The sequence below is a fragment of the Falco naumanni genome, chromosome 4 (genome assembly GCF_017639655.2).
Source record: "Falco naumanni isolate bFalNau1 chromosome 4, bFalNau1.pat, whole genome shotgun sequence".
In the NCBI taxonomy this organism is placed as follows: Eukaryota; Metazoa; Chordata; class Aves; order Falconiformes; family Falconidae; genus Falco; species Falco naumanni.
The window spans coordinates 85309854-85326488 of record NC_054057.1 but is presented as its reverse complement, the minus strand read 5'-3'; the positions used below and the strand labels follow the sequence as shown (position 1 = coordinate 85326488).

Genomic DNA, 16635 nt, shown 5'->3' with positions numbered 1-16635 from the left:
CGGCCACTGGCGGCCCCCAGCTTGGCATGGCGCTGGGGCGGCGGGACAGCAGCCCTGGTGCAGCCCGGCGGGAGCTGCCTCCTGCTCCCGCGGCACCCTGCGAGTTGGGCAGCGCAGTGCTGGCAGCTGGGCTCCGTCTGTAACCCAACCGCCGGGGCTCGCGGCGGCATGAATAATGTAAGGGATGCGCCACGCCGGCCGGAGACTTTTCCGAAGCAGCAGAAAGGGGCCTCTGCTGCTGGGAGCATCCCCCAGAGGGACAGCACATGGTACCATCACACCCCAAAACCAGACCCTGCCACCTCCCCGCACCATGGTGCTCCCTGTGCTCTCCTCTGGAGAATCAGCCTCTTCCTCTGGTCAGCGCAGAGGAGGATGAAGCCAAGGACACACCAAGCATCAAGGGAGAGGAGACAATTTTGCAGAGCCCAAGACATGCGCTGCCCCAGCACCGGGAGCATGGCCAAGGGGAGCACCACTGGGGAGGAGCCCAACACCACAGCAAATCCCACAGCCGCACTGGGAAGCAGAGAGGAGCTGGGAGCCCACAGGGGTCCCCCCCATGCCAAGCCACACACGTTGCGTATGCGTGCAGGATGCCACACATGCCCACATGCAGCCGGTGAGGGGAGTCGCATGTGCCACACGTGTCCCCCGTGGCAGTGCCAGCAGCGTGTTTGCACACACACGTGCCCAGGCGTGGGGTGACCGCATCAAATGTTAATGCCAGGGCTGGATTCCTGCTGCTGCAGGTTCATAAAAGTTTAAGCAGAAGCGGTGGGAACTGCTGCCCTGCACGCACCACCTGTGGGCAGCAGCAGGACGGCTGCGGGCAGGGGCTGCCAGCGGGCAGGGGCAGCACCCGCTTCACTCCCTTGCAGGGGGTATTTGGGGAGACACAGGGGAGGAGCAGCAGCAGCATCCAGCTGTGCAGCAGCTGGGGAACCCAAGAATCAGCAGCAGTTGCTGGACTGAACCCACTGGCCCTCTCCAGGACCAGGAGAGCCCCCCGGCTGGCACCCTGTGGCAATGTCTCCTCTGAGCCTGGTCCCTCCCTGCCACATTTGCAGTGGGGGTGGGGTATCACCATGATCTGATGGTTTCGGTCCCCTCCCTGCATTAATTTCTGGGCTGGAAACACCCCAGCACGGTCTGCACAGAGGGGGGCTGCCCTGGAGCTGCAAGGAGAGCAGACGGACGGAGCAGGAGGAGAGGCACCCAGCAGGTCCCAGGAGAGGGTCTATGAGGTGATGCAAACATGGGATCAGTGGGACAGAGCATCAGCAGAGCCTGAGCCGTGCGGGGAGCGTCGCCTCGCAGAAGCCCCACCACAGCACCAGCACGGGCCACGCACAGGTCTGCCATCACCACTGTGCCTTGCAGGGCTGATGCCACCTACCCACGCCACCACACCATCCCTCCTCCCAGCATGGATGCCCAGAGCAACACCTGGGCACCACGATGTGGCGAGGAACCACCTCGGACATGGACACAGTCCCTCCCTTGGAGCACAGGGGTACCCAGCTGATGAGAAGCTGCTGCAAGTCCCCACCTCTGTCCCACCACCCATACCATCCCCATCTCCATCCTACTGCCCTCAGTGGTCCCCACCTTGGTCCCCGCCATCTTCAGCCAAGCTGGGCAGGGCAAAGGAGGGTCTGGCAGTGCTCTCCGTGCCCTGCGCCACTGGCATGGCTCTCCGTGCCGTTGCCATGGCTGTGCCTGCCTGTGATCAGGGCTCTCCAGGGAGAGCAAGAGTGAGGGGGCAGCCTGGCATCTGCCCAGCGCTTCAGCCACGCAGGGGCCGCCTGCCATGGTCCCAGTCCCCATACTGGACCCCCACACACACCTCCGTGGGTTCTTCATCCACGGGCACAGTGATCACCTGCTTTTGGCTTGGCAGAGCTGGGGAAGGGCCATTCGTGCCCAGGCACAGTGGGATGGTGGCAGATGCTGGGTGTTGGTGGGGGAACCCACGACCATGAACCCCAGACCGTGGGGTACCCACACTTGGCAGCTGTTTGCAGGGTGTCTGGGCACAGCTGCATCCAGCAGCGGGACAGGGGAGGGACCCTGGGTGCAAAACCTGGCAGTAAGGGTACTTCTCTGGGGTGGTGATGGGGACCAAGACTCTGGGAGAAGGTGCCTAGAACATCCTCTGATCCCATCACCCCTGAACAGCTCCAGCCACATGGATGAGCCAGGAAAGCCCCTCGTCCCAGGGATGTGGTCCAGGGCAGCCCCTGTCCCACCATGGCAGCCCAGGGCTGTGCCACAGCTGGGTGCAGAAAGCGGAGGGACACTTTGGCCACCAGCGTTCTGCTTCGCTCGCCCCAGCCTGGCACGGCTGCCTGGGACTGTACCTTTGGAACACCGGCATCGGCAGGCAGAGCTCCCAGGGTGGCAGCTCCGCCGTCTCCAGGCAGGTCTGCGGTCACCAGCCAGCCCCGGGTCCACTTACATCCTGTTTCCAGTTACAGCTAGAGCAGGGCTCTGTGCCACCACATCGTGCCATGCCAGCCACATCACACCATGCCACCCCACCGCTGCTGTGTCTCACGAGAACTCTGCATCCCAGCCCCAAGGAGCCAGCCCAGTTGGCCAGGCACCTCCCAGCTGCGGCACCTCTCATCACATCCCCTTCCTGTCACCAGTTCTGCATTGCTGTGCACCCACCTCCAAGCACCCGTGTGCCCAGCGGGCAGCCCCACCACAGCTCTCGCTGCTCCAGCCATGAGCCGCTGGGAGCACGTGGACAGGCTGGACACCTCCAGCAATGGGCAGCATGACAGCAGCGTGGCCCTCCAAGCCCCCGAGGCACTGCAGGGTGTCTCCCCTTGCCCCTCCCCGAGCACCCATCACCCCCCTGAACTGGCCAATTTCCACCCTCCACGCCAAGGACAGGGACCCAGCACCTCCCAGTGATGCACACCACGTCCGTGCCTGCCAGCTGCTGCCCGACACCGAGAGCTGCCCGCAAGGGAGGTGTTGTGGAAAGGAGAGAGGATGGAGCAGATGCTGGAAGCAGAGACCAGCTGGGCATGACGCGTCCTGGGCTCAGTGCTGGCGTGCACCCAGGAACGCTGGCTGACAGCCCCGGAGCCAGGTCACAGCCCCATGCCACCACCTTGGCCCCGGAGCCAAGCCCAGGGGTCCTGCAGAAGCTCAGCTGCGGGGCCAGGCAGCTGTCCTGGGGTAAAAGAGCCCCTAGGTAAAAGGAATTTGGGGACAGGGCGGTAGAAGACGTGGGGCAGAGGCTCCTGGGGAAAAAGGGGTGTTTCGGGCGGGAAGCTTTGCTCTGGAGGGCAGTGGGAATGCGGGGACTGTCAGGAAGGTGCAAGTCAGAAGGTGAGATAAGGGACCTAAAGGCAGCGAGCAGACAGGCAGGGAGAAGCAGAGATGAGGACACCATACACTCGCACCCAGAGGACCAAGCCCCACGCCACAGTGTCTCCGTAAGGACCAACCCTGCACACCAAGGTCCCTCCCTGGTCCTTCCCGTCACGGCCTCCACGAGCCCAAGAGACAACGTGCCGCCCAGCTGGGGGGCTCACAGCCACTCACCTGGGGTACCCTAGCTCACCCGCATGGCACCGGCTCAGCTCGGCGCTGCCCAAAGCCCCCCGCTCTGCCAGCGCCGTGCTCTCGGCCTCGCTCTCCACCGGGGACCGTCACTCCCCCGGCAGCCACGGGACCATATTTGCTGCGTGGCAGCTGCAGGCTGCTGCCATCCAATGCATATTTGATGACTGCTATTATTCTCATCTCCACTCATGAGCGGAGGGATGAGAGCTAATCTTCCCTCTGCAGAGCCAGGAAGCATCAGGGAGGGAGCGGCTGGAGGGGCAGCCAGCTCTGGTGCCCCCCAGCCTGGTCCTCATCCCTTGGTGATGCGGCTGGACAGCCCTGCAGCCCCTTTCCTCCCAGGAGGTAGAGCTGTGCCACCTCGCAGCGTCAGGAGCCCTTGATGTGAGCAGCTGGTGAATGGCCCTGACCCATTCCTGCCCTCAAACCGGTGCAGGTTTAGGAGAAGAACTCACAGGGACATGGGGGTGGACACGCAGACGCCCCCCTCCAAAGTAGGGCTGGGACCAAGTGGTCCTGAGGCCAGGCACAGAGAAGGGATCTAGACACCCTCCATCCCGACACCACCGGACTGCCCTCTCCTCCTCGGATGTGCAGGGCATCTCCGCCTGCCTTCACAAAGCATCCGAGCGCCTCGAAGCTTCCTCCTCCCCAGCACGGGGTTCCCACCCCACCCCAACCCGGGGACCGTTTTCCAGCAGCGATGGAGCCCACGGCTCTCCCAAAGCCAGGGGCAGTGAGAGCATCCTGCCGCAGGCGCTGCGCCACCCGACCCGGGAAAACCTCCGCTTCCTTCTCCTCCGTGCAGACACGTCCCTGCCGTAATGCGGTGGGTATTTATTATGCTGATTCCTCAGAAAGCAAGGGCTTAACTGCAAATTACAATCAATACCCCCCATCCCCAAGGGGCAGGTTCATCATTTAGCAGGCGCAACCAGAGGAATTCAAAACTATTTGCCAGCCATAAATCCTCCTCGCCGCAGCCTCCCCAGCCAGCCCCGCACAACACGCGATGGCTGGTTGGGGTGACCCTTGTCAGCATTTGAAACAATTAAGCTGTCACTGCGGATCGTGACTCTTATATACAGCCCTGAGCAGCACTTTGAGATGTCAGCGTGATGGGGTGAGGGAAGCTGGCTGAGGCGAGCCCGCCGCAGTAACTGTCTCTCATTGAATTAAATGAATGTATTTGGAGTCAGAGTCTCTTTTTATTACCTTGCAAACGATTCCTGACTAAATTAAATTATAAAAGGAGTGTTCAGCCAATCAAACCTGCTTGATTGCCTGGAACAGGCATTTTAAACAGAGCACGCCTCGGGCCATCACCGTTTCCAGGGCTAGATGGAGGGTGGCTGATGGGCTGCATCGCAGCCAATCCACCCCGCTTCACACCTGGAGAGCCGCCCAGGAGCGACGCACGGCCACACTCCGCCAGCAAAGTGGGACAGGGCAGGATCTGTGCAGCCCTCTGGGAGCGGGGTACGGCGCTAATGGAACCCGAGTCAGCTGAAAGAGCAGAGGAATGGCAGGGGGCTGCAGAGCAGAAGAGCAGACCGCCAGCCAGGCTGCCGAGAGCAGCTTTCTCCGAGCATCACCCAGCCAAAGCCTTCCCTCGTACAGCGGAGAAAATGCAGCGTGCTGCTCTTTGCAGGGCAAACCCACAGCTCCTGCCTGCAAACCAGAGGCAGCACCTGCCTTTCTCCAAATGTGCTCAGCAAGGAGGCTCTGAGCCCATCTCCCTTCGGGAGCTCCTCCACGGAGCTAACAAGGGGTCTGACCAATTCTATAAACCACAGGAGGCTCCGGCACAATCCTAATGCTGCAGTAGATTTCCCCCCTGCCCTTATGATCTTGCTTTCTCAGGATTCAGAGAGATCTTCAGGCAAACCTGCTCCAAACTGCAATGTTTGCAGCTTTTAACGTCAGTGCAGAACAATTAGGGAAGCCGTCTGGAAGAATGAATACTGCAATTAAATGCATGCATTTTCAAATACAGCTATAAACTCGCTTGCAAAAAAGCTGCTCTCACTAAAAAAAGAAGTTAGCTTCTTCTGGCTTAACTATTTTTACTTCATCCCTATTCCAAATTTAATCATGTATCAGTTCATTTTAAACAGGATAAAATGTCCAGTTTCCTAAATGAAGAGTAAGGCTAATTAGGCAGAGGGTTTTTTGAACGATGGCAGACTAGACTAGACAATTTGCAACCTGAACACATTGAGAGGTAGGCACTAACTGACCGAGGACATGCTTTAGCAGGCAATACTGTGCACTTCAGCCTCACACAGCACCAGCCACTTCCCCGGCCCCACACACTACCCTGGCCCAAGGACCAAGCCCAGTCAGCAGTTCTGGCTGCCCGTCCATGTGCCACGGCTTGGCAGGCCTCTGGATTTGAAGTGAAAAGTCAGAAACTCAGGGACAAAATGAAACTAAAAGACCTCTTTGTGTGGGCAACCCTGCCTGTGCAACCTTCACAGGAAATTTAAAGGGCAAGTTAATGTGCTGGAACGGCATCCCACCCAATTCACACAGAGAAGTGCCTGCTTTCCGCAGCCAGCTCAGGCATAATGCGGCTAATTTGGAGCTCATTCTCCACTAGCTGCCTCCGCGGTCGGGATTTGCTCTGCACTCCAGCTGTGAACAAAGCCAGGAACAGGGAAGGGAACTTACAGAGTTCAAAGTCACCTTCTTAGCTTGGGTACTGTGTATAGCATCTATTTATCTCCCATCGCACCTCATCAAGTCCCCCTCCAGCCACAGAGCCCTGCTTTGCAGCCATTCCCTTCACAATCTATTCCCCGCTACAACCTCCTGCAACAGCATCCAGCCCTCCTCCGGCAGCCAAAGGTAAAAAAGAGAGTTCGAAAACACACCAAACCATTTACCCACTGCAGGCAGACAGCTACAGTTCACATGAAATAGCAACTTTTATTTTCTCAAATAAAATAATCCTTCCATTTCTGCTCGATCAGTTTGTGAGGGGTGGGGAGGAACACAAAGGAGAGGGAAGGAGCCCTGCTCAGACAAGTTTGCCATCAGACCTGTCCTCACAGTTAAGAATCCACATCAGATCGAACCCTTTTTCAATGAAAGAAAATAAAAGCTATTGGCAACTCTTGATCCCAGAAGGAAAGAGCTGTTCTCTATCAGGCACTCTGAATTTTTTTAGCATCAGTATTCAATGAAAAAAGCATGATTAGAAAAATCCCAGATTTCTGATGAAAAATATCCAGACAAGCAACAATGTTTAACAGGGCTGGGCTAAAACCCATGGCATGGGATGGTACCTGGAGCTCAAAGAGCTGTTACTGGAATTTAGGGGCATGATTGAGAAAGGAGATCCCAAGCAATATTCTTGGGGACTAATGGGAAGGATGAGAGCAAAGGAGAAAACTCCCAAGGTAGCTCCTCGACGAGTGATATGCCAGAAGGAAATCTTCACTGCAGACTACGGCTCGTTCATCGTAACCTGCTGCAGTTCGGCCAGGTTAATCACTCACTAAAAATTTCATTTCTCATCTCTCTCAGTACCAGTTGGACCAGGATGTCCCACAAACCCTACTGCAGAGCTAAGGAGAGGCACAGAGTGCCACATTTTAGCGTTAATTGAGGTGGGACCATTATAAATTCACCAGGGGTTGTCTCAGATGCAGAGACCAACATCTCCAATGGTGAAAGCTGCAAAGACGTGTCCAGTGAGCAGGGGAGGGAGAACCTGTTTCAGATCAATACTTAAATTAAGTGAATGGATCAGCAGCAAAACATCAGCAATGTTCTCTCGGCCCTGGCTTCCCTGTCCTCAAGCACAGGGCCATATTTGTTCACACAAACCCATAAACGGCCCACTGGTTAAGCAAGCCACTGGTAGGTTAACACATGGATCTGTATGCAAACCCTACGAGGCAGAATTTTGCTGGCTGTGGGAACTGTGTCCTAGAAAAACTGGCTCCTCTATTTTTAAGAAACATTACTTTGCCTGAAATGCTGCAAGATGGAAACTCATCTTCCCCATCCCCACCTGCAAGTACAGTAGCCTCATTTTCTGCCTTTCTCCAAGAGAAGGAGCTTCATGGAAGCTTTCTTGCTTTCTTGGCTGTAGAACACATCTCCCTTTTTCTTTTTCATTTTCTTTTTTTACTCTTTTTTTTGTTTTGTTTTGCTTTTATGTGGTCAGTTCCAATTCTAGTGATTAAAGACAAGGCCAGGCACCAGCAAAGAGGGTTACTTCTTTACGATCTGAATGACATCTTCATGCTCCATCATATGAGTTAAGCCCACTCTTTGAGGGCTGTATTTTGTGCTTGTCCCCTTTAAAGCAAAAGGGGGAGAAAGGTTAGGAGAAGACCACTCAGAGACACCTGAGGACAGAGATTTCATTTGCTTTAAACACTTACCCACACCAAGGCATATTTGAACTGGCTGGCTAACGATCTGTGAATCCGATGGCACTGCAAGACAGACAGACAGACAGCGTGTGAGGCAGTTCAGTGGCGCTGCTTTGCAAACAACTGGCTCAATATTCAGGAACTAGGGAAAAACTCAGGCCTATGTTAGAAATTACAAAAGTGACTTTAGGAGCCAGTTAACAGCACTTGAAAGAATACAGAACAGACACAGGAATCACCAGTCCACATAAAGCCCCATTCCACTGCTTCCATGCGCTTTTTCACTGGACTGCATTAAGTAAATTTTTTTTAACCTTTTATAGCAGCTAAGAAAGCAACCTAAAGCAGACAGAATCAGTAAAGGTAACAAAAGGAGAAGCCCAAGTAAACACTGACATGTCCCAAGCTTTATGAAGCACAAATCATAGCAGGCTCCAAGAGGAACTTGCCTTCTACAGACAAGGAAACATAAAAGATGCAGAGAAATTACCACATGCTCCACAGAGGCCCCTTTCCGTAGAATAATGGCATCTGTAAAGTCTGGTCTCTCTGTGGAGAAGCAGGAGGGGGGGGAAAAGCATTGGATTTCCATCAAGTGTGTTCTAATATGCTGACACCATCTCACATTGCCTTGTGCTTACTAGTCCCAAATTCCTCCTCCCGTTACACTTGCCAGCTCCCAGACAGAACAGGTATCCATGTACTTGAGAACATCAAATCAGTTCTGTAGACACTCCAGTACCCACAAGCACAGTTACCCACGCCACACAGTCAACAGCTTCCTCACAATCCACCTCCTCCAATGCCATTCCAAATACTCGACTTATGACAAACAAAACCACCCAAGTCAAAACACACCTGCTCAAGTAAAACCAAGCCACTCTGCATTTTTCTGTAAAATCCCCATGATTTCACAGCTTAACAAGCTCATAGAAAGCTCCTTAACCTCCTCACATCCACCCAAGTTCAGTCACAGCTGTGCACAAACAGGCACAAGTTATAGACATGCCTTCATCACTGAGAGAAGCTGCAAGTGAATTATAAAGCAAAAGGAGGATCAAAGGCACTCCTGAGCCTTCAGGAGCCTGGCATGGGAATCACCAAACCTCTTGCAGTAGGAACCAGAGACCTATTCTGGGTAGTGATGGGCTGAACAGTTCATCAGAGAGCATGCATAATAAGGAAAAATGTTGCGAACGTGCACACTTTATTTCCTTATATCATCCTGAAAAGTCTTATGAAAATTCAGCTCTTCTAGTGCCAAGAGAATGGGAGGGTTGTGGCGGGATACATGCATGGCTGGACCAGATGGAACAGAAAGCATTTCCCGAGAGCAGAAAGCTGGTTAGGGAGAGCATAACTGCAGCTTTCCAGGACACAAGAGACCGCTGACAGCCAGGCATCCAAGCCCTGCTGGCAGCCTGTCTGCCTTCGATGAGCAGCAGCCCTTCGTGCCTTTCAAACCTTCTGTTCAGCTAACGGTCACTTACGTCCTCGTTTCTTGGTGTAGATGCAGGTAAGTGCCAGGTATTCCCAGAGCTTCTCCAACAAGTAGTCCAGGTTCAGTTTCATGCCACAGCTGCAAAACACCAGGAACATCTCCATGGTTACTGCTGTTGTGATTTAGAGATCCAGAAGAACAAGGTTAAACCTCTTATTAAAGTACTAGGGAACAAGGAGAAAAGTCTTTTAACAAGGCTGGCAAAGGAAAAACACAAGCAGCTTTGAAGCAGCAAAGCCCCAGTCAGATATATCAGCACTTCCAAGGAAACAAGCTAGACTGGCTTACTCTGGCCTGCAGACAGCGTGGAAAAGCCAAACGGCCTGCTGTGTCAGGGGAAGGAAGCCTGGAAAAAGCCGCACAGCGGCTCCGCTTCTCACCCCAGCAGCTGCAGACAGCACTGTGAGAAGCCCCTTCTTGGGAGAAGCTGGTAAAAGGGGTATGAAATAAACCACCACACCATCTGGCCCAGCACATCAGGCAGCGTGAGAGGCTCCTACCTGATTACAACGCTGTGAGGTCTCCGAGCGAGACGATCCACTTCCTCCATAGATATCTGGTCAATCTTGTTATAAACCTAAGTCAAAGGAAAAACAACATACCCTTTAGGAAGTCAGTTCAGCAGCACCGCAAGAAAAACAGACAGGTCATGTAGGTATAACAAGGTAGTTCCAGCTTCTGAAACAGAAACTCAGATCCTGTCAGCCAGAGGACCAACCAAGGCTCTTAGTAAAACAAAGTTAAAATTCAGAAGCCCAAAGGTAAGTTTGGGCCTTTTAAAGTTCTCCCTTTGGGATGACTTGCAACACATTCTCCAGGACCTTTGATTTCACACCCAGTCACTATCAAACACAAATCTTACGTGACCTTTGGCACAAGGGACCAGTGATGAAAACCCAAGTGCAGAGCTGGCAGCGCAGGACCCGAAGGCTCCAGGCCGGGGGAGCAAACCCCATGCCACCAGGGCAGCAGCGCACGCAGGCAGCCACAAGGTGGCACAGGGAACACGCACACAGCGCTGCCGCACCGAAAAGCTTATAAAAATCTCCCTGTCGAGTTGTGCTTTCCAGCTCTTAAACCCCAAAGCATTACTGCCTGAGGAACCAGGAGCCCAGTTCTCCTTCAGCAAAGGACGGAGATGCTCGGCGCGGCAGAAGGCAGGCTGTTTCCGAAATACTCACGTAGAGGCACGGCATGTAGACCCTGTTGCCTACGATCACATCAATGAACTCATCAGGGGAACAATCCTCTCTGAAGAGGACCTCAGCGTTGAAGATTTCTGAGGTGAGCACTGTCAAGGCCCAAACCCCAACACACCTACACACCGCGGCGAGCCAACGGGCTGAGCTTGCTTGTGAATGCCTGCTGTCAACCCAGCGAGCGCCCAAGACACCAGGCTGTCCCACAGCAGGTACCACTCAACTCCTGAGCGGCTGCTGGCTTAAGGGTCTCCCGTTTTAGGAAAGGATACTGTATTCGTGGAGGATGAGCTGCACCAACTTCTCGGAGCACTGAGTCAACGTGACAGTTGAGTTGAAGGAGATACCTCCACCCTTCTTCGGCTGCAGGGAGGCAACAAAGCAACTTAAGAACAGCCTGCAAAATCTACAGACTCCCCTTCAGGGACCATCTTTGAGCACACAGGGGGACACAAGCTGTGCTTGCAGCAGTCCAGGAAACCTCACCTTGAAGTAGATATTTGGTTTACTTTTGTTCAGCCGGATTCCTACAGATTCCAGTTCTTTCTCCAGCAAGGCCCTGCAGGGACACTGCACATTAGCACCTGTGAGACTGAGCGCAGTTAGGTGACACCCATACCCTTTTCTTTCTGACTATCATATCGACAGAGCCTTGCCGTAAGCTTTCACTGCAACCTGAACACCACAGCTAACGCAGGACAGTCTGCAGTGGAAATCTAGGTTGAAATCCCCATCTCTGAACAGCCATCCTGTGGGAACGATCCTTCAGCTGAGAAGCCCAAGCCAGTTAGCTAGCATGCTTCTAACGGAGTACAACCTCCATCTTATGCTCAATAGCTTAAGTACCGGTACCCCAATGTGTACAGGACATAACGCTTCAGGGAGCTGGCATGTTTTCTGGGCACAAGGGACCCCCTGAACCTGGCCCACCACACCACAGTTCCACATGCCCACAAGCACACGCTCACCTCTGTACTTCACCCTTTGTGGCATCCAGCATCATAATAACAACGTCTGCCGTCCTGGCCACAGCTATCACCTGCCGACCTCTGCCCTTCCCTGAGAAGAGAGGAGACGGCCATACATCAGCAAGAGAAACCAGCTACGAGTTCTGCGACAGACAGGGACTCCTGCACTGCTCAGCTGCTTGGAAGCAAGGAAAAAGATCCCGCAGTGCTGTACTGGCTGTAGTCAGCTGCTCAACGGCCCTGAGCAAGCACATCTGGTCCACCCATATTGTCTTATGTCCAGCACAAATACTCTTTGCTGCTGCTCCTCCACCACAGGTTACACGAACTCTTGTGTGTAAAGCTGAGTACGGCTGCATGGGTGGAAATGACATCTCTGCCATCAGGACAGACATCCCCAGACACGTGCAACAGTAGCAGCTCCAGGCAGCAGAGACAGCTTACCCAGACCAGTGATGTGGGTCTAGGGCCGCTGTGCAGAGACGTTCCATAAACTTTCTGGCCAAAAAGGAGAGACACGCCAGGCCATGTTCCTCCAAGAATAGACCATTAGGAGATTTTCCTAAGTTTCCCAAGGATTATGGAATCTGACATGATTTTCCTAAGCTTCATAAGGCATCTTCTGACATGACCAGCCAATCAGGACAAGGATGAAGCAGAAGGACAAAGCCAACACCTCTTCCCAGAATCAGAAGTCATGGGAGGACTGGCAGGAACCCAGGAAATTAGTCAAAAGAGGTTACTGTTTAGCTGTAATTTCCCCCTCCGCCTCTCCAGCATCTTTCTTTAGATTTCCTCAGTACCAGAAAACAGATGAGCAAGATAACACTCACGCAAGAAGGTGAGAAGTGACTGGCTTGCTTTGGCTCCCACCTCCAGAAAAGCATCTTTCTGCTACATATAGAACCTTATGTGGGCTCAGGGATAAGAATCGTGCCTCACATAAGATCAAGGACTCTAAAATTTGGAAAACCAATGTGGGAACTATTGGCCCAGGAAACCTGCTAATGTTTGAGACACCCAGGTACACTATTGAGGGCAAATGCCTACTTTACATGAACACAGAGATCAGTCAACCTTGTGCCGCTCCTTCGATGATTCCAGGCAGATCCAGCAGCTGAATATTGGCTCCTTTGTACTGAAAAGGAAACAGAAGTTGAAAGCCTTGTGCAGGGCATCTGAGCTGCCTCAAAAGCCCCAAGCATGCGCTGGGGTCCAAAGCCTGCAGAGAGTGGAACTGAATGAACCTGACAGAGCAGGACAATTTTGCACAAAGCTGATGGCTGTTTTGTCAAGGCAACCTCCAGTGTGTTTCCTATGAAGCTGCATTAAACACCACATACTGCAGTACGTTAGGTCCTGACCTCCTAAAGCATCACATGATCGCAGTGTGAGAAAGCACCAGGAAAACAGCACGTTATCCTGGGTGGGTGAAATGGAAAGAAAAAAACCACCTTACTTTCTTGGTCTAACAAGAAAGCACAGTAACAGGCAAGCGCCACCATCTCTTACTGAGATGGATCAGAACTATTCAGACGTGTTGCGGGTCTTACCAGGAAATAACAGGGGACTTTCATCCAGCACATCTGCAGGGGCATTAGTTTTCAAGCTATTGTTGCAGCAAAGTCCTCAGTAACAGCTTTAGCGACTGACTGCAGCTCACAGCTGCATTTGGATGCATTACAATATTTGTGTTCTTTCTAACACCAACACAGTTACTGCCATTATTTAACTCCGCTTTCAATTCTGACCCAGATTTTCTCATTACTCTTGGACACTTTTCAGTTTGATGCCCTTTATCATTTGCTTTACTGATGGATGCTTAGGCCACCACTAATAAAACTCCTCAAGGACAGGAGTAGTTGTATTTTCTTTCAAAACTGATCACAGTACAGATTGCCTCTTTTAAAGCTTCATTAAAAACAAATCTGTCAAGGTTTCCAGCCATCTGGTCAATGGCGCCAATAGCGGTTATAAAAAATTCAGCTGAGAATTGTCGTATTGCTCTGGTCAGTCGAACGGCAACATACAAAACCCTGATCAGGCAGTCAATCCTGAAGAGTTATGCAGCCCAGGGAAGTGCTAAATCAGCACTGCAGGCTGCAGAAGACCTGATACCGCAAGCACTCAAGACTTCCCAAAGTTTAAAGCAGAAGTCAGCAGAGACCTTTGGGTAACAGTGCTTCTTAACAGCAGCACAAGTGTATCTGGTGCAAACAGACACATTTACATGTCTGGCTTTCTTACCACTGCTATGCCAAAGGGAGGAGAATCCTACTTACTTCTATGACTCCTGGGATACACGTCAGGGTTGTGAACTCGTAAGATGCAGCTTCGCTGGCAGTTGAGGTCATTAAACTCAAAAACGTGGACTGAAATGCAAGAGATCAGCATCACTAAAGATACACAAATGAAAGCACCAGTGAATGTTCAGCAACACAAGTAACACCAGTGTGTTCCTCAGCTTTTAAAAGTTGTGTTGTGGCTGTTCCAGGCACAGAGACTGAAGCAGTGATGGGACAGCCAGCAACTCCACCAAACAAAGGTAAATCTCATCCTCCCACCTATTTCCTCAGCAGTGCCATGGCTGAGCAAGCCCAGGTTTCAGGCTGTTACCACAGCACACCGCACACAAGATGAAGGAGTGTTTTCCCCAGCTCTAACTTTCACCCCTCAGCATACAATAACCTTCTGCTAACTCATGGCAAGAAGATGAAAGATGAGGAGAGGATGGATATCCACTTTACAGCCACTGCTAACCACAAACTGGAAACACACATGCCACGCAGTTAACATAGACACTCACTGACCTTACCCACAGAAGGAAAACCGATCAGTGCCACCCGGGCATCTCCAGATTTCATCACATCAAAGCCTTCTCCTTTAGCAGCTGAGGACTTGGAGGGTTCTAGCAACTGAGCTCTGTATTTTGCAAGCTTCGCCTTCAGCAGGCCGAGGTGGTACTCAGTGGCTGGAATAAGACAAACACAACAACTGGTTGACAGAATATTGCCGATAACTCACTTCTAAAAATAAGAACTTTTCGGTCAATGTCTTAACCACTGTCACATGCACGAGCTACCCCCCGGCTGTTCCGTAACCTTTTAAAATACTGGCCATGGAAAGCAAACCTTCTAGGGACCTGCACAGAAAGTCAGACTCAAAAGAAGTAAGCAGCCAAAAACGTCCCAAGTAAAAGGAGCGAGCCAGAGGGAGAGCAGGTGAAGGAATGAACAGGTGAAGGGAGCCAGCTGAAAAGGGAGAAAACACAGGGGGAGCGGCCACTCCTCAGCAAAGGTCCCTCCTTACACCCGGTCACATCCAGCACTCTGAAACCACACATTTTTTTCCCCCTGCTCTTGTCAAGTTTTAAAGACATGTTCAACTGGGACCTCACATGCGCGAAAGTACTTTATTGACTTATTCTTAACAAAACACCTGAATTTACACGAGAGGGGAAAAAAATAAGAAGGTACTTATTTCTGTAGAAGCTCTCTTTGTAACAGAGAAGGGCAAGAAACCCAAGCATTTATGGCATTTACTGTTTTTACTTTCCATTATTTACCACAGCCTAAAGCCTCCAGAAGGAGTGAGGTGCTGGGCACCACCAGCAGAACTTGTGGGGAGCTCTGCTCCCCAGTCCCCCCTTTAGGTTAAGGCATTCAAACACCAGCTTGGGGACCCTGCAGCAGACAGCGCCGGGCCCTTTGCACCAGTAGCACTTCGGGTCCTCAGCCCAGCTCTGAGGAGTCAGGGGTGCCACCAGGGCTGCAGCCCACCCCTCCTCCAGGCGTGTGGCCCGAGGCTTCCCACCCACACAGGCCAGGGCATCAACAGCATCGAAAGGGGGCGGCTGGCAGGAGGTGCAGCCCCCACACCCCCTCCCAGGCACCCTTCTCCCCCATACACCCCTCTGCCATGTACTCTTCTGCCCCATACACAGACACCCACACAGCGACACCCTTCTCCCCCATACAATCCCCTGCAAGTACCTTTCTCCCCCACAGCCCCCCCCACCCCAGACACCCTTCTCCCCCTCTGCGCAGACACCCTTCTCTCCCATACTGCCCCCCCCCCTCCCCAGCCTCTCGGCCCACCTTGCTCCCCAGCCTGCCCCAGCCTCCCCCCAAGCCGCTCAAGCCCCCCGATCCAGCCCCTGGTACCCCCTCACGTCCCCCAGCTTCACAAACCTCCCCACAGCCCACCTTCCCCACAGCCCAGGCCATCCTCTCTTCCCCCGGTTTCCTCCCAGCGCCCCCATAACCTGGCAGCCATACTCCCCCTGCCCCTCACACCCCCGACCACCTCTTCCCCCACCAGGGGCTCTGCCCCGGCCGGCATCCCCAGGTACCTCAGGCCCCCCCGGCCGGCATCTCCAGGTACCCCGGCCCCCCCCCCCGGCCGCCCCTCAGCCCCCCCGGCCGGCATCTCCAGGTACCCCCGGCCCCCCCCGGCCGCCCCTCAGCCCCCCCCGGCCGGCATCCCCAGGTACCCCGGCCCCCCCCCCGGCCGCCCCTCAGCCCCCCCCGGCCGGCATCCCCAGGCACCCCGGCCCCCCCCGGACCTTTGTTCTTCTGCGTGCGTGCGATCTCCTTCTCGATCTCGGAGATCTTCTCCAGGATACCCATGGCGGGGCCGGCCGGGCCCGCTCCCCAGGCCCCGCACGCCGCACGCCGGAAGCGCCGCCGGCCCCTCCGTCCGTCCCCCTCAGGCGCCCGGCGCTGCGCTCCCGCCGCGCCGTCCGGCCGCCTCCCGCGCCCGCCTTCCGGGTTCCGCCCGCCGCCAGCCCCGGCCCGGCGTCTCGGAGCGGGGTCGCGGGGGGGCGGCTGGTAACGCCAGCTGCCGGGGAAGGGGCTAACGGGAGCTGCTGATAGGGAAAGCTATAAGGAACCAGGCAGGCTTCAGAGGGAGCCCCCCCCCACAGGCCTTGACCCCCCTCCCGCTCCTCTAATTAAGGCCGGATCCTGCAGTGAAGGCAATCAGCACTTAATGGA

The 16635-nt window shown here is 54.0% G+C and overlaps 1 protein-coding gene across 2 annotated transcripts; it reads right to left on the bottom strand.

Annotated features, from left to right (window-relative positions):
* Positions 1 to 6496: 6496 nt before the first annotated feature.
* DRG2 (developmentally regulated GTP binding protein 2) lies at positions 6497 to 16346 on the bottom strand. 2 transcript variants are annotated; one of them, XM_040592373.1, is made up of 13 exons: positions 16206 to 16346; positions 14452 to 14612; positions 13924 to 14013; positions 12719 to 12779; positions 11642 to 11732; positions 11160 to 11232; positions 10946 to 11036; positions 10656 to 10753; positions 9975 to 10051; positions 9464 to 9552; positions 8464 to 8522; positions 7983 to 8036; positions 6497 to 7896 (listed from the first exon to the last, which is right to left on the bottom strand). In XM_040592373.1, exons 1-13 carry the CDS (start codon positions 16267 to 16269, stop codon positions 7810 to 7812), a joined length of 1095 nt encoding a protein of 364 aa, XP_040448307.1. In that variant the 5' UTR covers positions 16270 to 16346; the 3' UTR covers positions 6497 to 7809. The 2 variants fall into 2 exon arrangements, with proteins under 2 accessions (XP_040448307.1, XP_040448308.1); XM_040592374.1 differs by lacking the exon at positions 8464 to 8522.
* Positions 16347 to 16635: the final 289 nt, after the last annotated feature.